The 21683-nt window shown below is 45.4% G+C and overlaps 1 protein-coding gene across 1 annotated transcript; it reads left to right on the top strand.

Moving 5' to 3' along the window:
• Window positions 1-1013: 1013 nt before the first annotated feature.
• RAB39B (RAB39B, member RAS oncogene family) lies at window positions 1014-20920 on the top strand. The gene is made up of 2 exons (XM_069063735.1): window positions 1014-1330; window positions 16155-20920. Exons 1-2 carry the CDS (start codon window positions 1116-1118, stop codon window positions 16579-16581), a joined length of 642 nt encoding a protein of 213 aa, XP_068919836.1. The 5' UTR covers window positions 1014-1115; the 3' UTR covers window positions 16582-20920.
• The last annotated feature ends 763 nt before the right edge of the window (window positions 20921-21683 follow it).

A 21683-nucleotide genomic window follows, 5' to 3' on the forward strand; every position in this document is an offset into this window, starting at 1 on the left:
AAGTTAGACGAGCAGACTAAGGTGGGTAAAAATGGTAGGACCAGGGTCTGAATCTGTGCAATGCTCTGCCTCCCTATTGATTCCTTTCCACTCCAGCTCTGGCCTTGGCAGTAGAACGAGCTTTTTCACTTCTTAGGCTGGAAGGCCCTCAGCCTAAAAGTCCGCCAAGTTCATCTGAGAGAAACTGAAAAGACTGAGGGATTCCAGGCTGGGGATTGATTAGGCAAGGATGAAGCCCTTTGTTGATTTTTCCTTGGGAGCAGTTCATCTAGAGAATGAGGTAAGTAGCCAGCTGAGTTGGAGCGTTCCCTCTATGCAGGAGATTGCGGTAAACCATGATGCCAACGATGAGTCAGAATGTTTGGTACTGCTGTAGCAGCAGCCTTTTCTCGAGCCCCAGAGCGTCGGCTCGCTCCCAGAACCCTCTCTGCCCCAGTCTGTCTGTCTCTTTCTTTCGGTCTCTCCATCCCTCTTCTCTTCCTCGTGCTCCTCCCACCTCCATCCTGGCGATGTCCGGTCCAGTCCACGCGCGGAGAGAACAGTGACCCCCGCCGCCCTTTCCCGCCTCTGCCCACGTCTAAAGGCTTCCAGCCCTGCGGCTGTGACAGCCTGGCCCAGGCCAGCCTCGCGGAGCGCTGCCTCCTCGCCATCGGCGCCCGCACCGGCACTGGCATTGGCACCAGCTCGGGGCTGCCCAAGCCTTGGCCCTGGGCCCCCCCACGGGATGCCCGCCTGGAAGGCGGTTATAGGCCGGCTCGAAGGCCCTTGACTCGGGCTGCCACTGCCAAGGACGCCGCCTTCCTAGCCGGGGGGCGCCCCGTCCGGAGCCCCCAGTCCGCGGCCTCGGGCCACACCGTCCCCCGAATCGGCGCCCCAACTCCAGCCTCGAAGGCGTGGCCCCCAGGGGGCCCCTGGCCCGCTGGCTGATGCCCTAGGGCCTGGGGAGGCCGAGCGCCGGGCGGCTGGCTTAGCCCCGCCCCCCCCCCCCCCCCCGACGCCGCGCAGCCCGCGCGCGGGGGCGCCCGCAGCCTCCCGAGCCGCAGCCCCGTCCTGCAGCCAGGCCCGCCACGCTGGCGCTGCTTCGGGTCGGAGGCCGACGCTTGAGCGCGGCCAGCATGGAAGCCATCTGGCTCTACCAGTTCCGGCTCATTGTGATCGGGGACTCCACGGTGGGCAAGTCCTGCCTCATCCGCCGATTCACTGAGGGCCGCTTCGCTCAGGTCTCCGACCCCACCGTGGGGGTGGATTTCTTCTCCCGTCTGGTGGAGATCGAGCCCGGGAAGAGAATCAAGCTCCAGATCTGGGACACCGCGGGCCAGGAGAGGTTCAGGTGGGGCCGGCGAACTGGAGGGCGAGGGCGGGGCGAGCAGTGGGCGGAGCGCTGCGCTAGTGGGGTGGGGGAAGAAGGCAGAGTAGGGGTTGCCGGGGAGAGGCTGCGCCCTGTCGCCCCCTCAGCCCCCACTCCTGGGCCTTTGGGTCGGGCCCTGGGCCCGAATGTGGAATGTGACCACCTCGGGGGGCTCCTTTCCTCCTCTGGCTTCCAGGGTAGTGTTTGGTGTACACCGGGACGCCCAGGGCTGCCTTCCAGCTTTGTCTGAGTGGCTTAGACCTCACAGTTCGCCGAGGCAGCAGCAGCAGCAGCAGCATCCTGCCGGGTGGATGCTGCAGAGGACTCTTGGATGGGAGGGGAGGGGAGAGGAGGGGAGGGGGCAGCTGAGGAGGAGGAGAGAAGGAGGTAAGCTGGGCAGCTCCCTGGAATGAGCGAAGGAGCCTGTGGGGCCGGGAGGCCAAGCCCCGAGATGTGTGCGTGTGCGCGAGTGTGTATGTCTGTGCTCTTGCATGCTTGTGTGTGCTCTGCTCTGCGTCTGCACATGTATGTTCGCCGTGTGCCCCATGTATGTGTGCACCAGCAAGTCTGTCCCCAGAGGAGGGAAGGAGGAATGGAGGCAGGCATACCAAGATCCCCAAGTCCACCAAGATCCCCTGAGCCTGCCTGCTGCCAGGGCCGGAGGCAAATTTGCTGGGACAGACTGGGGGGAATGGACCTTGGTCTTGCCCCCAGGAATATCCCTGTATGGTACCCCCAGCAGCAGCAGCAGCAGCAGTGGGGATGGTGGCCCCAGTCCTGCAAAGGGTGTCGGAGACCAAGAGCTGAAGGCTCACCTTTCCTACCAGAATGGTGCTGCAGCTGAAGTGGGGAACATGGCAGAGGCACCACCAGAGGGCCTGGGCCTGGGTGGTCCCGTTCCCGCCCCCACCCCCCTCCTCTCGACATGCTTTCCTCAGGGTGTAAGTACAACTGGAAAAGAACAGAACATCTGCCTAGACATCTGGCCTTGCCACGAACAGACCTGATACACCTCATTGGTTACATAGAACAACCCACCCCCATGTAGGCTCCTGGAACCAAGCTCCTAGAACCAAAGGATTAGATCAGTGCCAGCTACCAGCCTTGGATCCCACCCCCACTAGGCCCCGTAGAAGACCTTGAGAAATACCCAGGATTGCTTCAATGCCTGGACATCTTGCAAGCCCCAGGATGCTTGAGCCTCTGATACCTAGATGACTTTACTGCTCCCAACACAAACAGGCCTGTGCAGGAGAGAGGAGAAGGACTGGGGTGGGAGGGGGGGGAGCTATCTCTTCAGTTAAGGAATAGCTAATGGCCTAGGAGAGCAGGAAGAGGCCTTTCAGATCTGATGGCAACCTAGGTCAGGGTAGATATCACTGAATGGGAATGGCAGCTGGTGCTCCAGGCCCACCTTTTACTACCTGTGTGACCTTGGGCAATTTCCTCATTGAAAAAAAAAGGAGACTTGGACTTCTAAGGTCCCTTCTACCTCTAAATTTCTGGTCTAGTCTAACCCAATGTTACAGGTGAGGAAACAGAGTCTCAGAAAAGGAGAAGTCACAGCAGGCAAAGACCCAGTGGCCTCCCAGCACCAGCCTAGGACACTTCCCAATGGCCCTTACCCTGTGGTTTTCAAATCCAAGAAGCTGAGCTGCTTTATTGGATGTATTTATTTTTAAAGACAGTTTAAAGCTCCACTCTCCAAACAGAATCGTTTCATGTGCATCAAGAGCTGGCAGGAATCCCAGAGGCCTATCTAGCCCAACCCCTGATTTTACAAAGTAGGCAACTGAGGCTTTAGGGAGAGGAAGGGACTTTGTATAGGACCCAAGCCTAGACAAGTAGGGTCATAGGCAGGATTCAAATTCAGACCACAGTGCTTTCACATACTCAGCTATCTCCTAGCTGCCTAATAGTGACTTTAGGGTACAATGAGGATAGTACTACCCACATGAAAATGACGTCTCTGTCAAAGTAAAGAGTGCCCTTCTACTTTGCAACTTGGTATTAACTTTCCTCGGAATAGTTCATTTCTATAATCAAAAGGCAGCATTGCATAATGGATAGGGAGTTAGCCTTGGAGTTGGCAAAACCAGAGTTTGAGTTGTGCCTGGCTTTGTGACCCTGGGCAAGTCATTGTGCCAGTACCTAGGCCACTTTCTAGGACTATGCAGGGGTGGGGAACCTGTGGCTTCAAGGCCACATGTGGCCTTCTAGGTCCTCGGGTGGGGCCCTGTGACTGAGTTCAAGTTTTACTGAACAAATCCTTTTATTAAGGGGATTTGTTCTGTGAAGTTTGGATTCAGTCAAAGGGCCCCATCTGAGGACCTAGTGGGCCATGTGTGGCCTCAAGGCTGCAGGTTCCCCACACCCCTGGACAATATCTTAAAGGGGAGTTTTTGTTTGTTTGTTTTTTTTAAAGCAATCGAGGTTAAGTAACTTGCTCAAGGTTACATGGCCAGTTATTTCTGAGTGTGGTGCTAAGTATCTGAGCCAGTATTTGATCCCAGGTCATCCTAACTCTGGGGCCCGTGCTCTTACTCACTTCGCTACCTGGCCACCCCAAGAATACTTTGTAATTTTTTTTTTTTTGCTTTTTGGAGGGTGGAAAGCAGGGCAGTTGGGGTTAAGTGACTTGCCCAAGGTCACATGGCTAATAAGTATCAAGTGTCTGAGGTCGGATTTGAACTTGGGTCCTTGTGACTTCAGGGCCAGTGCTCTATTCATTGCACCACCTAGCCACCCCAAAAGGAGAGTTTTTGATCTACAGTGGTGAAATGGGTTTCTGCACTGGGAGTTCTCCCCCATGGATGCAGTCATAGGTCGAGATTTTTAAAAAATGTTAATGTCACAATTGAAGCCCCTTTAAGTGATAAGGATAAATAAGGGTAAGTATTAATTAGGCCTCACGTCCTTTGTAAACACTCATCCAGTTAGAGGAATCTATGAAAAGTAAGTAAGCCTCAGGCCAGAAAGGAAGCTGCCCAGGTGCCAGCTGTGTGGCCAGCGCGGCCAGGCCGCATGCCCACCGCCACATGGTTTTCCTTTAGCCCCCATTCTCTGGGTCACAGACCCCCAACCTCTTTGGGATTCTATGTTTACATGTATGCATATGCACATAAGAAAGAAACAGAAACTAGAAATTCGCCGCTCATAACCGTACCTAACATTTTTTAATGTCCTCAAGCTGTCAGCTGTTTATCAGAACATGCATTTTTCACTCACACCCCAGACTAAGGTAGGACCAAGGGTTCCCTTTAGCTCCTTAACAGCCATCCTTCTCCTGGGGATGTGTAGCGAAACAACCACATGGGTTAACATTGAGTTCTTTAGACTCTTTGAGCTGGAAGGCCAACCCTCCCATCTTACACATGGGTACCCTAGGGCCCAGAGAAGTGACCAAGGTCCCAAAAGCAGTCAGAGACAGCTTGGAATCAAGCCCAGGTCCTAGAGCATTTATTAGAAACCTCATAATTCCACTGCCTGCAATTGGAACTGGCCTTAGAAAGATAAAACCAAACCAGTCCTTCCTTCCCCTCCTGCTAGGGGTACACCTGGTACCTCAATGAGTGTAATCATTCCTTAGGCACAAGGCCAATAGGGAAGCAAGTTTGGAAAGGGAAGGGGTCAAGAAAGGGCCTCTCTCCAATAAGGGATGATACCAGCCGAGGAAAGCCTTGAAGATTCTTACCAGCAGAGGGGAGGAGCCTGGGGGGCTGATAGCCATCTGCCATCATAAGGTCAGAGGTCAGGATCCTCAATATAGAGTGGCTACCAAGTCCAGCTAAGGAAGCAATAGAAGTCAGGGAAAGAAAAGAGCTTGCCTAAAGTCACATAGGTAGCAAAGCCCTGATTTGAACCTGAGCCCAACCCTTGTCACTGTCCAGTACTGGTTTTTCCATTGACAGTGCTAAGCAGCATGCTGTGTGCCCTTTTCTAAGGGTCCCCTTTCCCTTCCCTGGTCCCTAGATGTTAAGTGGTAAACCAGTGTCTGGTGGCAGTCATTTGAGGAGCTTCCCAGATGGGACAGCCCACCTCACCAGCATTCCTGCTCTGGGGGGCAGGGTTTGGGATTTGCCTCATTGTGTCTAAATTCCTATGAGAGTGAGGTTCTCTTGGGCTTGGAAAGCACAACCAAGATGCAGATTGTCCTCAAATCCCTGCTCTTCCTCCCCAAACCTAAGAGATGTATCTTCTGCAGCCCCTCCCAAAGCTCAGAACTGGGGAAGGCCCCCTACCCAGCAGGATCTGAAGAATCCTGCCTAGGAATCCTCCCTGATTTCAGCACATAGAGGCTTGCAAAGTGTTACACAGAGATGGCATTTAAGTGACTTGATGTGTACAAAGGGTTTTACAAACCTTGAAGTGTTATAGAAATGCTAGTTATTATTATTTGATTCTCAGTAGTAATAGCTAACATTTATTATGCACCAGACACTTTACAAATAATTATCTCACTTGATCCAATATCCCTGGGGTTATATTAGTAACCCCATTTTATAGTTGAGGAAACTGAGTTGATCAGAGGTGAAGTGACCTGCCCAGGGTCACAAGGTCTCTGAGTCTGGATTAGAACTCTGGTCTTCCTGACTCTCCAGGCCTGCTCTTTTGGAGGACTGGGATGTGACTTATATTGCCAGGTGCTAAAAGATAAGTCACATCGCTGTCAATCCCCTTGGGGGAAAAGATAGCTGCTTTCAGATCTTTGAAGAGCTCTCAGGTGACAGAGGACTGAGCTTGGTCTGCTAGGCCCCACAGGGTATCACCAGGGGACATGGAGAGAAGGTATAAAGAGGCAGGTTCAGGCTTGAGGTCAGGAAAGAACTGCCTAGCAGCAAGAGTTCTCCAAAAAGGGAATGGGTCACTTCACTTGGTTCTCTACCTCCAAGTTACTGTAAGGGTCAAATGAGATAATATTTGTAGAGCACTTAGCATAGTACTTGGTGTGTAATAGGCCTTATATAAATGTTAATATTGTCGACATCATCAGCATCGTATCATGCAATCTGTCCATGCCCCTTCCAAGAAAACAGTGAGGAACCCTGTAACAGCACCAGAAAATCAGGATTCACAAATTTAGTTGAAAGTAAAAGGGGGTGGAAGTTGGGAGATCAGTTAAAAGGGAAAGTAAATTTATGCATCACTCCATGCATAAAATGTCCAGGCTGCCCTCTAGCTGCCTAGGGTTTCTGGATTTGGGGTCTGTGACTATGATTCTCTGAGTAAGGGTCTCACATACATTCCTTCCTCTACATGCCAAAGACTATGTGGGAGCCAGTCTGAGACCTTACTCAGTATGGTGTTCTGGGACAGCACTTCTTGAACTGTTTTGGTCTCTGGAATTCTTTATGCTTAAAAATCATTGAGAGCCCCTCCGAGAGTTTTTGTTTATGTGGCTAGATCTATCGATATTTACCACATTTGAAATTGAAATGTCAGTATTATCGTAAAAATAGTTTTGGCCTCTGGGACCACTATAAGGGTCTCAGGGCCCCCAAGACGTCCCCAGACCACATTTTGAGAACCACTATCGATGGTGTGTATCATGGAGGAATTATATAACCAATAATTTGCCACTTGGCCAAATACATTTAGAGTTTTCATATAGAGCTTAATTCATCAGAGTCTGCTTAGGTTCAACTTTCTTTTCTGCATGGCCTGTTCAAGGATGGTGGCCAATAGACTAATGCCACCTTCCTGTGTGAGGGACTTCAGACAGTTAACCCTTTACCCCAGTTCTGGCCCCTACCATGCAGACACCTAAGATCACATTGGCCTTCTGGGTGGCCACATCCCAATGCTGAGTCATGGGCTTCCAGGCCACTAAGACTCCAAACCTTTGTCAGAAATTGCTAAGCATGCATCCCCCATCTTGTACCAGTGATGATTTGTTTTGAAAACACAAGATTTCATATTTTGCCTTATTAAATTTGGTTTAAAATTCTAATGCACCAAGAATTTTTGGATCCCAACTGTCATCCAATGATGACAGTATTCTGTCCCTCTCAGCACTGTCCTTTGCAAATTAAATATGCATGCTATTTGTGCCTTGTGCTTCTGCCAAGCTGCCATCGAACCATTAACAACTCCTCTCTGGGTCTGGCCAATTGCAAAGCTCCTGAACTGTGGCTCAGACCTCTTCTCTCTATCATATCCGTGATGCTAGCCATCAATGACTTCAATAAATGTACCACTGAAATGTCAACTATGTGTGTCCTGATCATTCTTCTGATCACTAGTCAAAAAGGAAAACCAAGTTACACTGGCAGGACTTTTTGATGAAGCCTGCCCTTTGTGACTTAAAAAGATGCTCATTAATGATCTCTTTAATAATATGCTCTGAAATTTTTCCAAGAAGCCATCTCAAGTTTACACACTCTGCTTTCTGTTCTTTTTTGCAAATTGGGTCTACATTTGCCTTTTTCTGGTCTTGTGGCACATCTCCCATTCTTTATCAGTGTCTTTTGTTTTTAGATCAAGTCCTGCCCACATGTAGCCCCCCCTTCACCCCACCCCCATTCAACCCTCCTTTGTGACAATGAAAACCAGTTAAGCAAAAGCAACCAATAAAGTCTCTGCATCTTGATATCCAGGAGAATGGAGGCATGCTTCAGTATCTGGTCTCCAGGAGCCAGATTTCCCCCTTCTTTGTATTGGTGCTCCTGGTTCTGCTTACTCCCTGACTTTCTCTGAATCGCCCAGAGTCACCATTTCTTATAACAATAATCAATATGTTGATGCACTAGAGATTCACAGAACTGTAGACTTGGAAAAAACCTCCCCAGTCAATCCCTACCTCAGGAAGGATGTGCTTCACAAACAGCTGATGACTGGGCATTTGAGCCCTGCTTGAAGCCCACCCTTCTAGTGATGGATGGGGAGCTATCCAAATTCCAGGATACTGGAGAGCTCTGAATGTTAGGAAACTTCTGGCTACCCCACCCCCATCTCTGAATGTTAGATAGCTCCCCCCCACCCCCATCCCTGTATCTTAGGAAGCTCCCACCTCCATCTCTGAATGTTAGGAAGCTTTCCCTCCCCCATCCCCTATCATAGTTACATTGACTACTTTCTATGCTTTGCTCCTGGTTCTACCTCCTGGGCCCCAAAAGAACAAATCTAATCCCCCCCTTGAAATACTTGAAGACACTCAAATGTCTCAGTTGAATCTTCTCTTCAGGCTAAATATGCGCAGTTTCTAAGATTGATCCTCAAGGTCCTTGGTCATCCTGATTACCCTCCAGTGGACACTCTCCAGTTCATCCCAGTCTTCCTTAAAAGAAGCTGAACAGGAGACTCCAGACCTGGTCCAACCAGCATAGAGCAAAGAGGGTCTGTTACTACCAGATCCAGAGAAGTTTGTGTTTGGGGGTCATCACATCACATAGTAAAACTGCAGCTCACTACAAACCACCAACTTATTTTCAGCCCAGCTGCTGTGGAACCAGGCCTCCTCCATCAGGCACTACTGGTAAAGTGGACTTTTGGACTGTGGATAAAACTGACAAGCCAGAACCCCCAAATGAATACCCAATCCCAGTACCCAAGGAGCGGTTCTTGAGTTTGCCAGCAAGGGAGCCTCCACCCACATGGGTAGACACCCTCAAGAAACACAAGGATAAAGCTTATATTAGGGTTTGGTTTAGGCAGGAGGTAAATTTCAATCCTGCAGGACTGAAATGAGTGAACACCAACAGCCTTGGGATTGGATAGCGCTGTTATAGGGGGCTTGTGGGCTGGGAATAAGGATGTGGCATCTTGTGATTGGATAGGGTCTGTGGCTGGGCTAGTGTAATGGTAATGAGAATTTGAAGACCTTCCCTGCTTTGAAGATATACTCTGCCCCCTAATAGGCTGAATGTAATCACATGGAGCCTGTGGTGGGAGGAGTTTGCTGAAACATGGAGCAGAACACACAGGAAGCTGGGAATCAGAGATAGCTAGACTGGGAGGAGGAGAGGACACATCCCAGGAAGTCAATCAGGTTCCTGATTAAATATTGGTTCGTGGTAAGGCTAAAGCATGCTGTGGCTCTCTATGCTGTTGTGGCTTAATAACTTCTATGATAGATTGTTTCCTGGTGTTGGGATTTGGTTTTCTGGTATCTGAATAAATGTTTTGCTTCTGTCTTCTACTTAGAGGATCTGTTATATTTTGAGATCAAGCACCATGCACGTATATTTATAGTGATTGTGGGCACTGTAAATATTGCATTGGCTCTACAACTAGTAACAAGAAAGCTTCTTCTTCAGGTTAACTCTATCTTGTTACCCCATCCTAATAGATAGGACTGTCCTTACTGTTTCAGCAGTAAGGAAGAAAGGCCCTGGGACAGCAGTACCAATAGGGGTCAAGAGCAAGATGAGGAAATGCCGATTAAAACAACTTGTATGTTTCACTTCATGCCCATCAAATTCTACTTCCAACTTCTGTGGAAGGTTTGGGGAAAAGAGTGGAAGAGAGGAAGATTTGATTTGGTTAGTGAAAAGTTGACTAAGAAGGTGGTGTCATAATGAGATTTGGATTTCCATGGATTTGGATGAAAGATGAGCTAAAGCCCACAGTCCTCTAGTGCAACCTGTTGCACTGAATTTGATCAGATTGAGTGCAATGCTAGAACTTGTCAAGATCCTGATTCTGTCATCCAGGGCTATCTCTCCCAGCTTTATGTCACCAGCAAATTTGATGAGTGCATCATTTGGGCTTTTAGCTATAATCCTTGATAAGAAAGTAAGGCAGCCCTGGGCCCAGCCCAGATCTTTAGGGCCCTCTCATGACCGTAAGCCACTAAGAAGGACTAAGGACTTTTGAGTTCTGCATTGATCTTGATCCAGATATTCTCTATTTCTCCCTTATGGTTTCTGAATTTCTTCACATGTATGTAGCTTCTCATTATACAGTGCTATCCTATTCTCACCAATACAATGATCCAACACACCTCTGAAGTACTTATAATGAAAAATCCTATCCCTCCCCAGAGAAAGAACTGATGGTGTCTGAATACAGATCAAAGCATACTTTTTAACTTTAGTTTTGGGGGTGGGGAGTTGGTCTGTGTTTTTTTTTTACAATGTGACTAATATGTAAATGTGTTTTGCATGACTTCTTAATGAGGGGGGTGGGAATGGAGGGAGAGAATTTGGAACTCAAAATTTTTTTAATGAATGTTAAAAATTGTTTTTACATGTAATTGAGGGAAAAAATACAAGATAAAAAATATACAATGCTATATACACATCACCTATCCTATTTCTTTTGAATAAGATAAATTAAGATAAACCCATCTAGCACCATTGTGGGTTTCATCCTACCCAAGTCTGAGTGACACATATGATGTCAAACTTACCTCTTTGTTATTAGAACCTCCAGTTTCTCTTCTTGTTGTCAAACTTTGGACAGTTGAGAACATACATTTTACTTACTTGTATCCTTCTTGGATTTTGGCTTCTAAGTGTATCAACTTAGATACAACTCAGAACTTCTGAGTGTATCAACTGCTATTCTTCCCTCATTGTAGCTACTCTCTATGCCATCTAGCTTGGAGAATAGGTAGTTTTTCCCCCTCATACATCTTTGTTTAAAGCGTTCTTCGTTAGATTTGCAAGACACCCAACAAAATGCATTTTACTCACTGCCCCTTAGGTAAACTCTAGTATATCTTTAGCTATGGTCAAGAAATCCAAATCCCATTATGACACCACCTTCTTAGCCAACTATTAGCTAACCAAATCAGTTCTTCCTCCTTTCTACTCTTTCCCAAATCTTCTAAAGTTGGAAGTAGAATTTGATGGACAGGAGGTCAAACATATGAGTTGTTTTAATTGGCATTTCTCTTATTATTAGTGCTTTAGAGCAGGGCTTCTTAAACTTTTTCTACTCAAGACCCCTTTCTCATTTTGGCAGCATTCCTTGGTGCTTCATGGGCATGACAGCATGCTCGGTGCAAAGTGTGAATGCTTTGTGTTCTGAATCAAGGCTGCAATGAAGTTGCTCGATGTAACACAGGCAAGCGCTGCCAGAAACTCCTTAGATTCATTACCTATTTGATTTTTAATTAATTTTTGGTCATTTCGTGTTCAGGAACCTTTTACTGTTGCTAAGTTTTTTGTAATCCCTTATGGAGTTTAAGCATATTTTAGAGCATATTTTCATATGGTCATTAATAATTTGCAGTTTTTCTTATGTATTATGACTACCGAAGGAATAGCTTTTGTCTAAACTAAAAATTATGAGGGAGAGAGAAAACTGCCTATGTATTTGTATCAATCTTGTACGTATCTTAGATATTGGAATTTTAACAGTGTTATTTATTGCAAATTTTCCTCCCACTCAGTTTCTCTTATTCTAGCTGTCTTTTTTGGTCATACAAAAGCTTTTAATTGTATGTAATCCAAATTATCCTTTGCAGTCTCCTCTGTCTCCTCTTTACTTAAGACTTCTCTGCCTACCACAGTTTTTAAAGGCTTCCATTCTTCTCTAATTTTTTTTAAATGATGTAACTCTTTTATTTAGGTTGGTTATCCATTTGGAATTTATTTATGGAATATGGTGTAAGATGCTGACCTAAACCTAATTTATGCCCAACCACCTTCCATTTTTTCCAGAAGCTCTTGTCAAATAGGGGGTCCTTCTCCTAGTGTCTGTTCTTGAGTTGTTCAAATATTAGTTCATGTTTTCAGTTGTTTCTGAGTCTGTTCCACTTATCTACTCTTTTACATTTTAGCCAAGTAGCAAAGATTTTTAATGGTTGTTGCTTTATGTTTTGGTCATCTTCCATGGTTAAAAACAAAACAACCTCTTGGACTTGAGGCATCACTTAACCTTGGACAGTTACAAGGAAATTTACATGTAGCTATTTAGAGACTTAAGAAAAGTTATATAAATTACAAGCTGTTCAGATCCCCCAGTCCCGTAGACTAGAAGGCTAGTAACTCTATACTCTCAGGCATTCTAGCCATGCTAGATCAAAGGGAGGATTTATTATAATAATAGGAAACCAAATAACAGTATTCTACAAAAAGTAACTGACAGTAATCGCACATCCTACAAAGTCACATGCTAAGTGACCTATGTCCCTCAGCACAGACAAGTCCCTTCCTGTCTTTGGCTATAAAATGAGGTGGTAGAGTGTCTCTTCAGAAGAAGAAATAGACCAAAAGAAAAAAAGAGTTCAGATGACAGGGCACTTCTTGCTTTGACAGCCTGTAAACTGTAAGTTGAGTAGTTTGTATACAAGAGATCTTGTCCACCTCTGTTATTTAAGAAAGGCATATCACATTTTAGGGCAGTTAGGTGGTACAGTGACTGGGATGCTGGGCTTGGGAGTCAGGAAAACTTGAGTATAAATCTGGCCTCAGACACTTACTAGCAGTGTGACCCTAGGCAAGTCCCTTAATCCTGTTTGTCTCAGTTTCCTCATCTATCAAATGAGCTAGAGAATGAAATGGCAAACCACTCCACTATCATTGCCAAGAAAACCCCAAATTGGATCCAATGTGACTGAAAAATGACTGAACAACAAAAATATCACATTTTAATTCTTCTAATTTTGATCTTTGTTCCAACAAGTCAATGGACTTACTATATACTACATCAGACTTAGCTATACCTTATCAGATTTGGAAGTGATTCCCACATCAGCCTCCACTGAACTCTAGGCAAGATGTAATCATTTTTCCTTTTTAGTGATGTGGTGATGTATATATTCCCCATGCCTAGCACCTCTCAACTTTTTTTTTTTGCTTTTTGGAGGGGGGAAGTCAGGGCAATTGGGGCTAAGTGACTTGCCCAAGGTCACACAGCTAGTAAGTGTTAAGTGTCTGAGGCTGGATTTGAACTCAGGTCATCCTGACTCCAGGGCCAGTACACTACACCACCTAGCCATCCCTCAACTCTTTCCTTAAAGAAAATACTCATGCTATACAGGCACAGGACTTCCATGTAGTCCACCAACCTTTGTCCTCTTTTGTTTCCTACTTCTTTATTGTTTGCCACACTCCCCTAGGCCCACCTTTCTGTTGATTTAACTTCAAGGGCAATATAGAACTTGTCTTATTTCTCCACCTTAATAATCGGGCATTTCTAGCTTGTGCACCCGAAGGGGTTGATGCATAAGTTGCAGGTCTCTTCAGACTGTTATGTTTGCAGAAGTGCATCAAGATAAGCAAGTGTCCCAGGAAGGGATTTCTGTGGCTCCTTTTGGATGTTTAATAAAGACAAATCCACCAGTTCTCCAATGGGCCCTCCTAGCAGCAGCTTTCTTTTTGTATTCTGGTTTCTTTTATAGCAAAAATATCTGATTCAGTTTCTCTGCTCCTTTGTCATTGGACAAGAATTTCACACTTGTCCGTGTTGTTTCTTCATAGTCAAATGTAAGCTGGACAGGGGCATTTTCCTTTTTGTTTTGGTATTTATGCCCAGAGCTTGGTACATAGTGAGTGCTTTATACTTATGAATGGGATAGAGTTCCAAGAGGTAAGTTGCCGTTTTTGGACACTCTGAAAATTGTGATTCTTAGCCTCCTTTGCCACCGTTTCCAGCAAGAGCAAAGGCAGAGGAACAGCCCAAGCTGGAGGGCTTTTTTGCAGGGTTTTTCAGTTGCACTGATTGCCGTGGCCAAAGAGTTCATCTCCTAATGAGCTGAAGCTTCCGGCAATGAGCATTTCCACACAGCTCACCTGAGCCATAGAAAGCAGGCCCACTTTGGTGCCAGGACCGTACTTCTCCAGCATGGTAAAACCAACCTGAACTTATATTTTGCTAGCTTAGCTTTGAAAAACCAAGGGTCACTTCCAGGCCATGATGGTGCTCTGCTCTAGGACTTTTATGGAGAATCTATGAAACAAAGAGAAGAAATTAACCAAGGTATTGATTTCATCTCTGCTTATTGTAAAAATAGAATTAAGATGAAAAGAAAAATAATAGACCCAGAAAAACCCTTTATTACAAATACATCTGATAGAAACAACACCTAAAATATATCATCAGGATAATAGGATTTGAGAGTTGGAAGAAATCCCCATAGCCATCTAGTCCATTAGGAATCCAGCCTCTACTGGCAAATCTCCATGGAGGGGGAGCTTCCCACCTCTTAAGGAGGCCCCTGCCACTTTGGGACAATACTAATTGTGAGGGTTTTCCTGGTGCACACTAGAATCAGACAAGAGCAGACCATAGGTTCATTAATCATTAGAATGGCAGCTCCTTATCGGCAGGGGCTGTCCCAGTGGTGGCTTTGTGTTCCCATCGATCAACCTGGTGCCTGGCATATAAATTGTTGTTCAGTCATTTTTCAGTCATATCCGACTCTTCATAACCACATTTGGGGTTTTTCTTGACAAAGATACTGGAGTAGTTTGCCATTTCCTTCTCTAGTTCATTTTACAGATGAGGAAACTGAGCAGAGTTAAGTGACTTGCCCAGGGTCACACAGCTAGGAAATGTTTGAGGCCAGATTTGAACTCAGGAAGATCAGTCTTTCTGACTCAGGCCCAGAGTTCTAGCTACTGCACCCCCTAGCTGCCTCTGGCACACAGTAGGCACCATAAAAATTTTTGCTGATTGATTCATAGGTCTAAAACTGGAAGGGACCTTGGAGGTTATCTAGTCTGACCCCTCCATTTTTTTTTGACAGGAAGAAATTTTATTTGTCATGTTTAGCTAACAAGTAATAAACTTGTTATTTATTGTTTATTTATTTATTAAATTATTTTAAAATAAATTTATTGTTATTAAAAAATATATGGATTCTAGTTTGACACGCATAATTACAAGAGCAGCAGTTATGACTTTTAATTACAAAAATAATTATACCTGGGACAGCTAGGTGGCACAGTGAAGAGAGCACCGGCCCTGGAGTCAGGAGGACCTGAGTTCAAATCCAGCCTCAGACACTTACCACTTAAGTAGCCATGTGACCTTGGGCAAGTCACTTAACTCCAATTGCCCTGATTTCCCCCCTCCAAAAAGCAAAAAAAAAAATAGTTATAGTTTTTCTAACTTCCATGTTTTTCTTAAATACTATCTGCAACTCAGCAAATTGCAACAACAATTTTTATTTGTGTTAAGTTCAACACACAAACACTTCCCTTGAAAAGCTTAGTGTATCACTAAGATCCTCTATGAATGTTAATAAAAACCAAAAGTACCCAACACATACCCAAGTTCCAGGTTCTGTTCTTCACCCACCATGGAAGCAAAGACTAAAACCCAATTAGCATTGCTATCCCTGACTCAAGAAGTTACTAAGTGCATCAAGTCCAGCAGGCGGCATGCAACAAATTGTATTAATTGTATTGTAAATTGTAAAAGTTTTGTATTAATTGTAAAAATTATATTAGATAATCTTAATCTACCTCTGAAAGGCTGTCCATAAGTCATATTCCACAATTTGTAAGATTTTATAATCCAAGTGTGACCCCTTCATTTTAAAAATTGAGAACTAAACTCCCTCCCCACCCCTGCCAGACATCCCAGTCACAGGCAGGATAGTAGCACCAGGATTTGGACCCAGATTCTTTGACTTGAAATCCAGTGTCCTTCTCATGGTGCCACACTCTATAGAGTTGTTCAGTTCTGTCTCAAGGCTAGGGGATGGACTATATGAACTCCCAAAAAACCTTCATAGTGCTAAATCTCGGAAAAGGAGCTGGGAATCAGTGAGTTTTGACACCTTTTGAGGTTGTACCCAATTTAAAATACTTATCTTAGAAGCCAACAGATAGGCTAGGGGAGGGGGGGCGCAGACTGGGACTGAGTGAGGCCCATGAGCTCTTGATGTCATTTTTTTCTTCATGTTTTTTAGGTCTATCACCAGAGCCTACTACAGGAACTCAGTAGGTGGTCTTCTCTTATTTGACATCACCAATCGAAGGTCCTTCCAGAATGTCCACGAGTGGTTAGAAGAGACCAAAGTCCATGTCCAGCCCTACCAGATTGTGTTTGTTTTGGTGGGTCACAAGTGTGACCTGGACACCCAACGGCAAGTGACCCGACACGAGGCAGAGAAAGTTGCTGCTGGGTATGGTATGAAGTACATTGAGACCTCAGCCCGAGATGCCATTAATGTGGAGAAAGCCTTCACAGACCTGACTAGAGAAATCTATGAGCTGGTCAAAAAGGGGGAGATTACCATCCAGGAAGGCTGGGAAGGGGTAAAGAGTGGCTTTGTGCCCAATGTCGTTCACTCCTCAGAAGAGGTTGTCAAATCAGATAGGAGATGCCTATGTTAGCCAACCCTAGTAAGACAGACACAATTTTTATTAATAACTGAACAGAAACGTAATGGAGAGTTGTAGCATACTAGTGTGCTCACCAGCAGGTGAGAGTAACTTTAGCCACAGATGAGAATGATGTCACATTCCCAATACCCTATTTCCAAATGGGAAATCCAGACCTTGTCAGAAAGGCACAATGGTGGATGTTTGTGTTGAGGGTCTGTGGGAGCTGGAACAGAGAGGAAACTCAAAACAAAAAAACCCCAACCTCCTCCCAACCCCAGAATTGTCATATTCCAAGGGAATTGTGGGTGAAGTGTCTGAGCTCAGGAATCACTGTCACCCCTATGTTCTGCCTCCTCTCCCTAGCCCTGGTGCTTCAGAGTAGTTTCTCCTACAGTGAGGTGGGGGCTGCTTGAGTTATTCTCCAAGGATCCTTCCAGCCCCCAAATTGTACAGTTCTAATAGACATAATGCCATGGGATCCTTTTTTGAGGGGGTGGGGAGGAGGAGGGGAAAGGTCTGCCCCTGGGATTTCATTGATGCAGAGAACTCTTGGGATAGAAACACCTCGACTAATTCAGATGAACACTCGTGCAATTTAATGTCTAAGAGAGAGAGAGATGTGCTGGAGTGCTGAGAGGCTAAATAATTTGCCCAGAGTTACACAGGCAGCATGAGGCAGGTCTTGAACCCAGGTCTTTCTGATAGCAAAACAACTCTTTATCCACTATACCACAATGCCTCTCAAAATTTTAGTGGGTCATGATTGCTAATCTAACAAGTGGAAGAGAAAACTTCAAATCTTATTGTTTCTAAAGCCCTGGTCCTGAACCAGCTTCAGCCCATCTGTATGAGGAGCCCTGGCAGTAAACTTTAGCTTCCACAGAGTCTATCCTTCCTTCACCCTGATCCTACCCTTTTCCAAAATGAACAAATAAGAGTCTTAAACTCTTTGTCTTCAGTGGCAAGTTGAGAAGCCAGCTATTGTGGGTTTGGAAAATATGCCCATGTATCCAGAGGCCTGAGCATCCACTTTCTGTCCAGGCTGTCTTTGTTCCTGTGAAGCAGGGGAGCCTGGGGAGCCGGGGAGATGCCAAGTGGCAGCTGAGCTCCTCTTCTACTCACTCAGAACATCTCAAGCTGTACTCAGGGAGTGCACTGGGCCCAGTTTCCTCTAAGCCATTCACATCAGTTGGGGAAATACAACAAGAAATTTTGTGCTGAATGGAGCAGAGATGCATAAGCTCATTGGGAACATGGAATGACAGTCATTTAATTTGGGAACCAGAAGAACAAAGGAGAAGGAAGAACCTTTGGGGGACTACCTAGTGTGGCCACCACATGGGCCTCTTTTATTGAGAGGTGACTGACTGGTGTCAGGCCAGGGATGGAGGCAGACACCATCGGGCAAAGGGATATTTATTCAGAGTTCCTATGTGTGTGTGCCCAATGCTTCTTGGAGAAGCTGATCTCCTAAAGTGTCCAACACTGACCTTTCCAACCCTCTTCTTGCCTTGGGGTCAGGGTGTCCATTATCTCTACTCTTTCATTACCCACCCCCCCAAGGCAGAAGTAGAAACAGAAAATCTCCAGTCTGCCTCCCTCAAGTCCTGATCAGTTTCTTCTAGAACTTCCTGTCCTGTTTGGTCCCTTCACTAGATGAGAGGGAATTCCTAACACCAATAGTATTGGCTGTCTCTTAAGGTACTGAATTCCCCTTTACTGGAGGTCTGCAAGTGGAGTCTGGCTAATGACTTACTGAGAATCGAATAACAAGTTTTCTGGTTATATGTAAGGGTTGACCTGAATAACCTATGAGGTCCCTTCCAGCTCCAGGTTAATGATAAAAGAGGCCTTTAGACATGAGGAGTAATAGAAAATCTGAGGGCAGCAAGGTCTCAAGTCAGCTCTGTGGTGGTAGTGGTGGTTAACCACAGAATCTCCCTTGTGTGTGTATGTGGGGGGAGGGGGGCAGGAACCATGGAATCTCCCTTGATTTGGTTTTCTAGGCTCAGTTCCTCCATAAAATGTAGGGGGGGTGGAGAGAGAGGTGGGCTTGATGGCCCTCCCAGCTCTCAGTCTTTGACTCTATGTTACCCCTTCTGGTGGGGGATGGGAGAGGATGATTAAAATAATCGTGAAACATTCCAGTTCCAATTTCCAAGGACTTAGTCTTAAAGAAACTGATCTTTTGAAGCAGGGAAGAGAGTATCATAAAAATATAAAGGCTCCTTTACCTGCCAGAAAGGAACAGATAATGTTGAGTGTTCTGAGACTATTTCCTGTAAATTAGGGAGGAAAAAAAGCACACTCATCTAAATCTCTTGAGGCATTCAGAAGCTTTCCCCAAGGAGTCCTCGGATCATAACTGTACAGCTGAAAAGGACTTCAGGGGTTTACTCATCCAACCCCTTCATTTTATAGAAAAAGAAACCAAAGGCCAGAGAGGTCACCCAATATGAGAGCCTAGCCCTGCAAAGCACTGGACATACACACTGTCTCTCCTTTGACCTTTTCCACAATCTCAGCTCTAATGCTAACTCCCTTTGTGGCACTGGGAAAGTCCATTCCCCATTCTGGATCTCCATTTCTTTTCTCCAATGAGGGGGTTGGACTAGATAATCTCTGACTTCCCCTTCGAGTTTGTGAGGTCAGCCCCATAAGTCTATTATTCGTTCCCCTTCTACAGATGAGAAAATTGAAGGACAGGTGACATCCAAGATCACCCAGCTAGTAATTTTCTGTTTTTCATGTTAATGGAAAGGAGCATGAGTAATCCAAAATACCACTAAATTTATTCTGAAATTCCTATGTGAATATGGGCTTGTCATCAATTCCCAAACAAAACCACAAGGAAAGGGCCCTCATAGGAGCAGGCTCGGGGATGGCTAACTGAGAAGCAAAGCTCCCATGTGCGTTGGCTCAAAGCAGAATTTGGATCGAGTCTAGGGGCCGTGATTCTGATTCCTATCTCTGCCACTTGTCATTTGTCAAAACTCCCTAGCCTGTTTTCTCCTCAGTAAAATGAGAGGCTTGGCCTGAGTGGGCCCCAAGGTCCCTTCCAATCCTTAGGTTCTGTCCTGGGACATAGTTTTTGAGCTGGAAGATATGTCTCAGACTGAGCTAGAGCCCTCATTTCAGTCAGCTTCCTGCTTCCAACAAAGGCACAAGCAGACATTAAGTTAATCCTAACTTTTCCTTGGAGGCCTAGGTCAGGTGTCACCTCCATCAGGAAGGAGATCCTCCCCAGGAAGGACTCTTTCCCTGGTCTCCTCACTCCCACCTCAAGTGTATCAGGCATCTTGGGGAGGATTTCCTATGCATCTAGCACATTAGAAAATGCGTTCTAGTTGTCATATGCCATCTTGTCCTCACTGGACTTCCAGGTCCTTTGGAAAAGGGCTCAGATCATTTATCACCTCTGTCCCCAGCACCTAACCCTGGCACTCACAGTGGGTGCTTAATGTGGTGAATTAAATTGCATTTTAGGCATTCCCTAGCTTGAGAGAGTGAATTGTTTTGGTTGAAGAGACCAGTTGCAAGACTTTATTGATTAAAGTCAAAGCAAACCACAGCTGAGCCAACCCAAGACTTCATCACCTACTCAAATTTGAAAGCAAGGTTATTTAGTGGATAATTGAATTTGACTGTATGGGGCCAGTTCTGAAAAGGGCAGAGGCAAAATTTCTCTAAAGTCTTTGCTAGAGAAATCCATTCTGTGTATACTTTCCCATCCACTGGCATTTTCCAGTCAGGTTCTGACTGGAAGTATTAAGAAAATTTCAGATCCAGCAGGTAACTGGAAAATTTCTTTGCTAACTAGACTAGAGAGAAACTTTTGTTGTTCACAGCACATTTCAGTGATCTGATAACTGGACACTAAGCCAAGAATGAATCTTTGTTAAAGGACTTCTGAGGACCTAGCTTTACAAGCTCACTCACTAGATATGTCAGGGTGAATACAAGAAAAAAACGGAAACTAACTTTCCTGGTACCCACGGATCATGTTCAAAACCGCATGTTGGAGCACAGGTCCGTGGTCCGAATTTTAGAAACTCCCAAATAAAATACTACTATATACTTTCCCTTGCCTTCTGTTATGCACTGTAATGAAATGTGAAAAAAATGCTGTATTTTGTTGTCTGTGAATCAAAACATGCTTGTATTTATTAAAATGGTTAATAATGTGATTGTGAGATTCCACATATAAAAAACAAACATCCAACAACCAAAAAAACCCTGTTTCTTTTACCTTGGTCATAGTTCTGTGTTAATGGATGTTCAGCACCATGCCTAAGAATTCAATATGAAGAAGACCAATAAAAAACAATGTGCATCGTTTATAATAGAATTCAATGTGATCTCAAAGCTTTAAAAAAAAAAAAAAGTGGGTGTGATTTTTTTTTTCTTGCTTCTGTGTTCTCCACATCTGAAAGTAGCCCTCTTTGGAGCTATTTCCTAAAGGTTAGACTTGGAAGAGATTTCAGAGCTCGGCGATTTCGAGATGGAGAGGAGCTCTGAAGGCATCTCAGAGATAGCCTGTGGAGCATCCCTTACAGAAGAGGTGGAGTTCCAGATTGGGGACCAAACGCTTCAAGGCCTGCTTCTGCTACTTACTACCCTTTGGACTTGGGGCAGTCATCTCCCCCTCTGGGCCTGTTTCCTCATTTGTAAAAAGAAAGGATTAAACTTGATCTCAAGGTCCCTTCCAATATTAAAACCTATGTAATCTATTCTCTGCTTGAACACTTGAAAGACAGGGAGGTCATTTTCTTTGGGTTTTGGTTTGTTTGTTCTTTGTCTTTTTGGAGGGGGAAGGCAGGGCAATTTGGGTTAAGTGACTTGCCCAAGGTCACACAGCTACTAAGTGTTGAGTGTCTGAGGTCGGATTTGAACTCAGGTCCTCCTGACTCCAGAGCCAGTGCTCTATTCACTGCAGCGGCACCTAGCTGCCCCAAGCTCATTTTCTTACAAGGCATCCCATTCTACATGTTTGAAGACTTCCTTAGGTTGGTCCAAGTCAGTATTCCTGTAGCTTGCGCATCCCTAGTCTAGTTCTGCCACCTAGAGCAACAGAGAAACATGTCAGCCTGTGGTTTCTGGGTTAAACCTCC

The sequence above is a fragment of the Petaurus breviceps genome, unplaced genomic scaffold (assembly GCF_028583685.1).
Source record: "Petaurus breviceps papuanus isolate PSGF00001 unplaced genomic scaffold, PetGlider_PUasm1.0 90601, whole genome shotgun sequence".
Classification (NCBI taxonomy): domain Eukaryota; kingdom Metazoa; phylum Chordata; class Mammalia; order Diprotodontia; family Petauridae; genus Petaurus; species Petaurus breviceps.

Excerpts from the sequence above, each read along its gene's own strand:
- RAB39B (XM_069063735.1), top strand. The coding sequence starts at position 1,116 with ATGGAAGCCATCTGGCTCTACCAGTTCCGGCTCATTGTGATCGGGGAC. Across the intron at positions 1,331-16,154 it reads GCGGGCCAGGAGAGGTTCAG|GTCTATCACCAGAGCCTACT; the intron begins GTGGGGCCGGCG and ends CATGTTTTTTAG.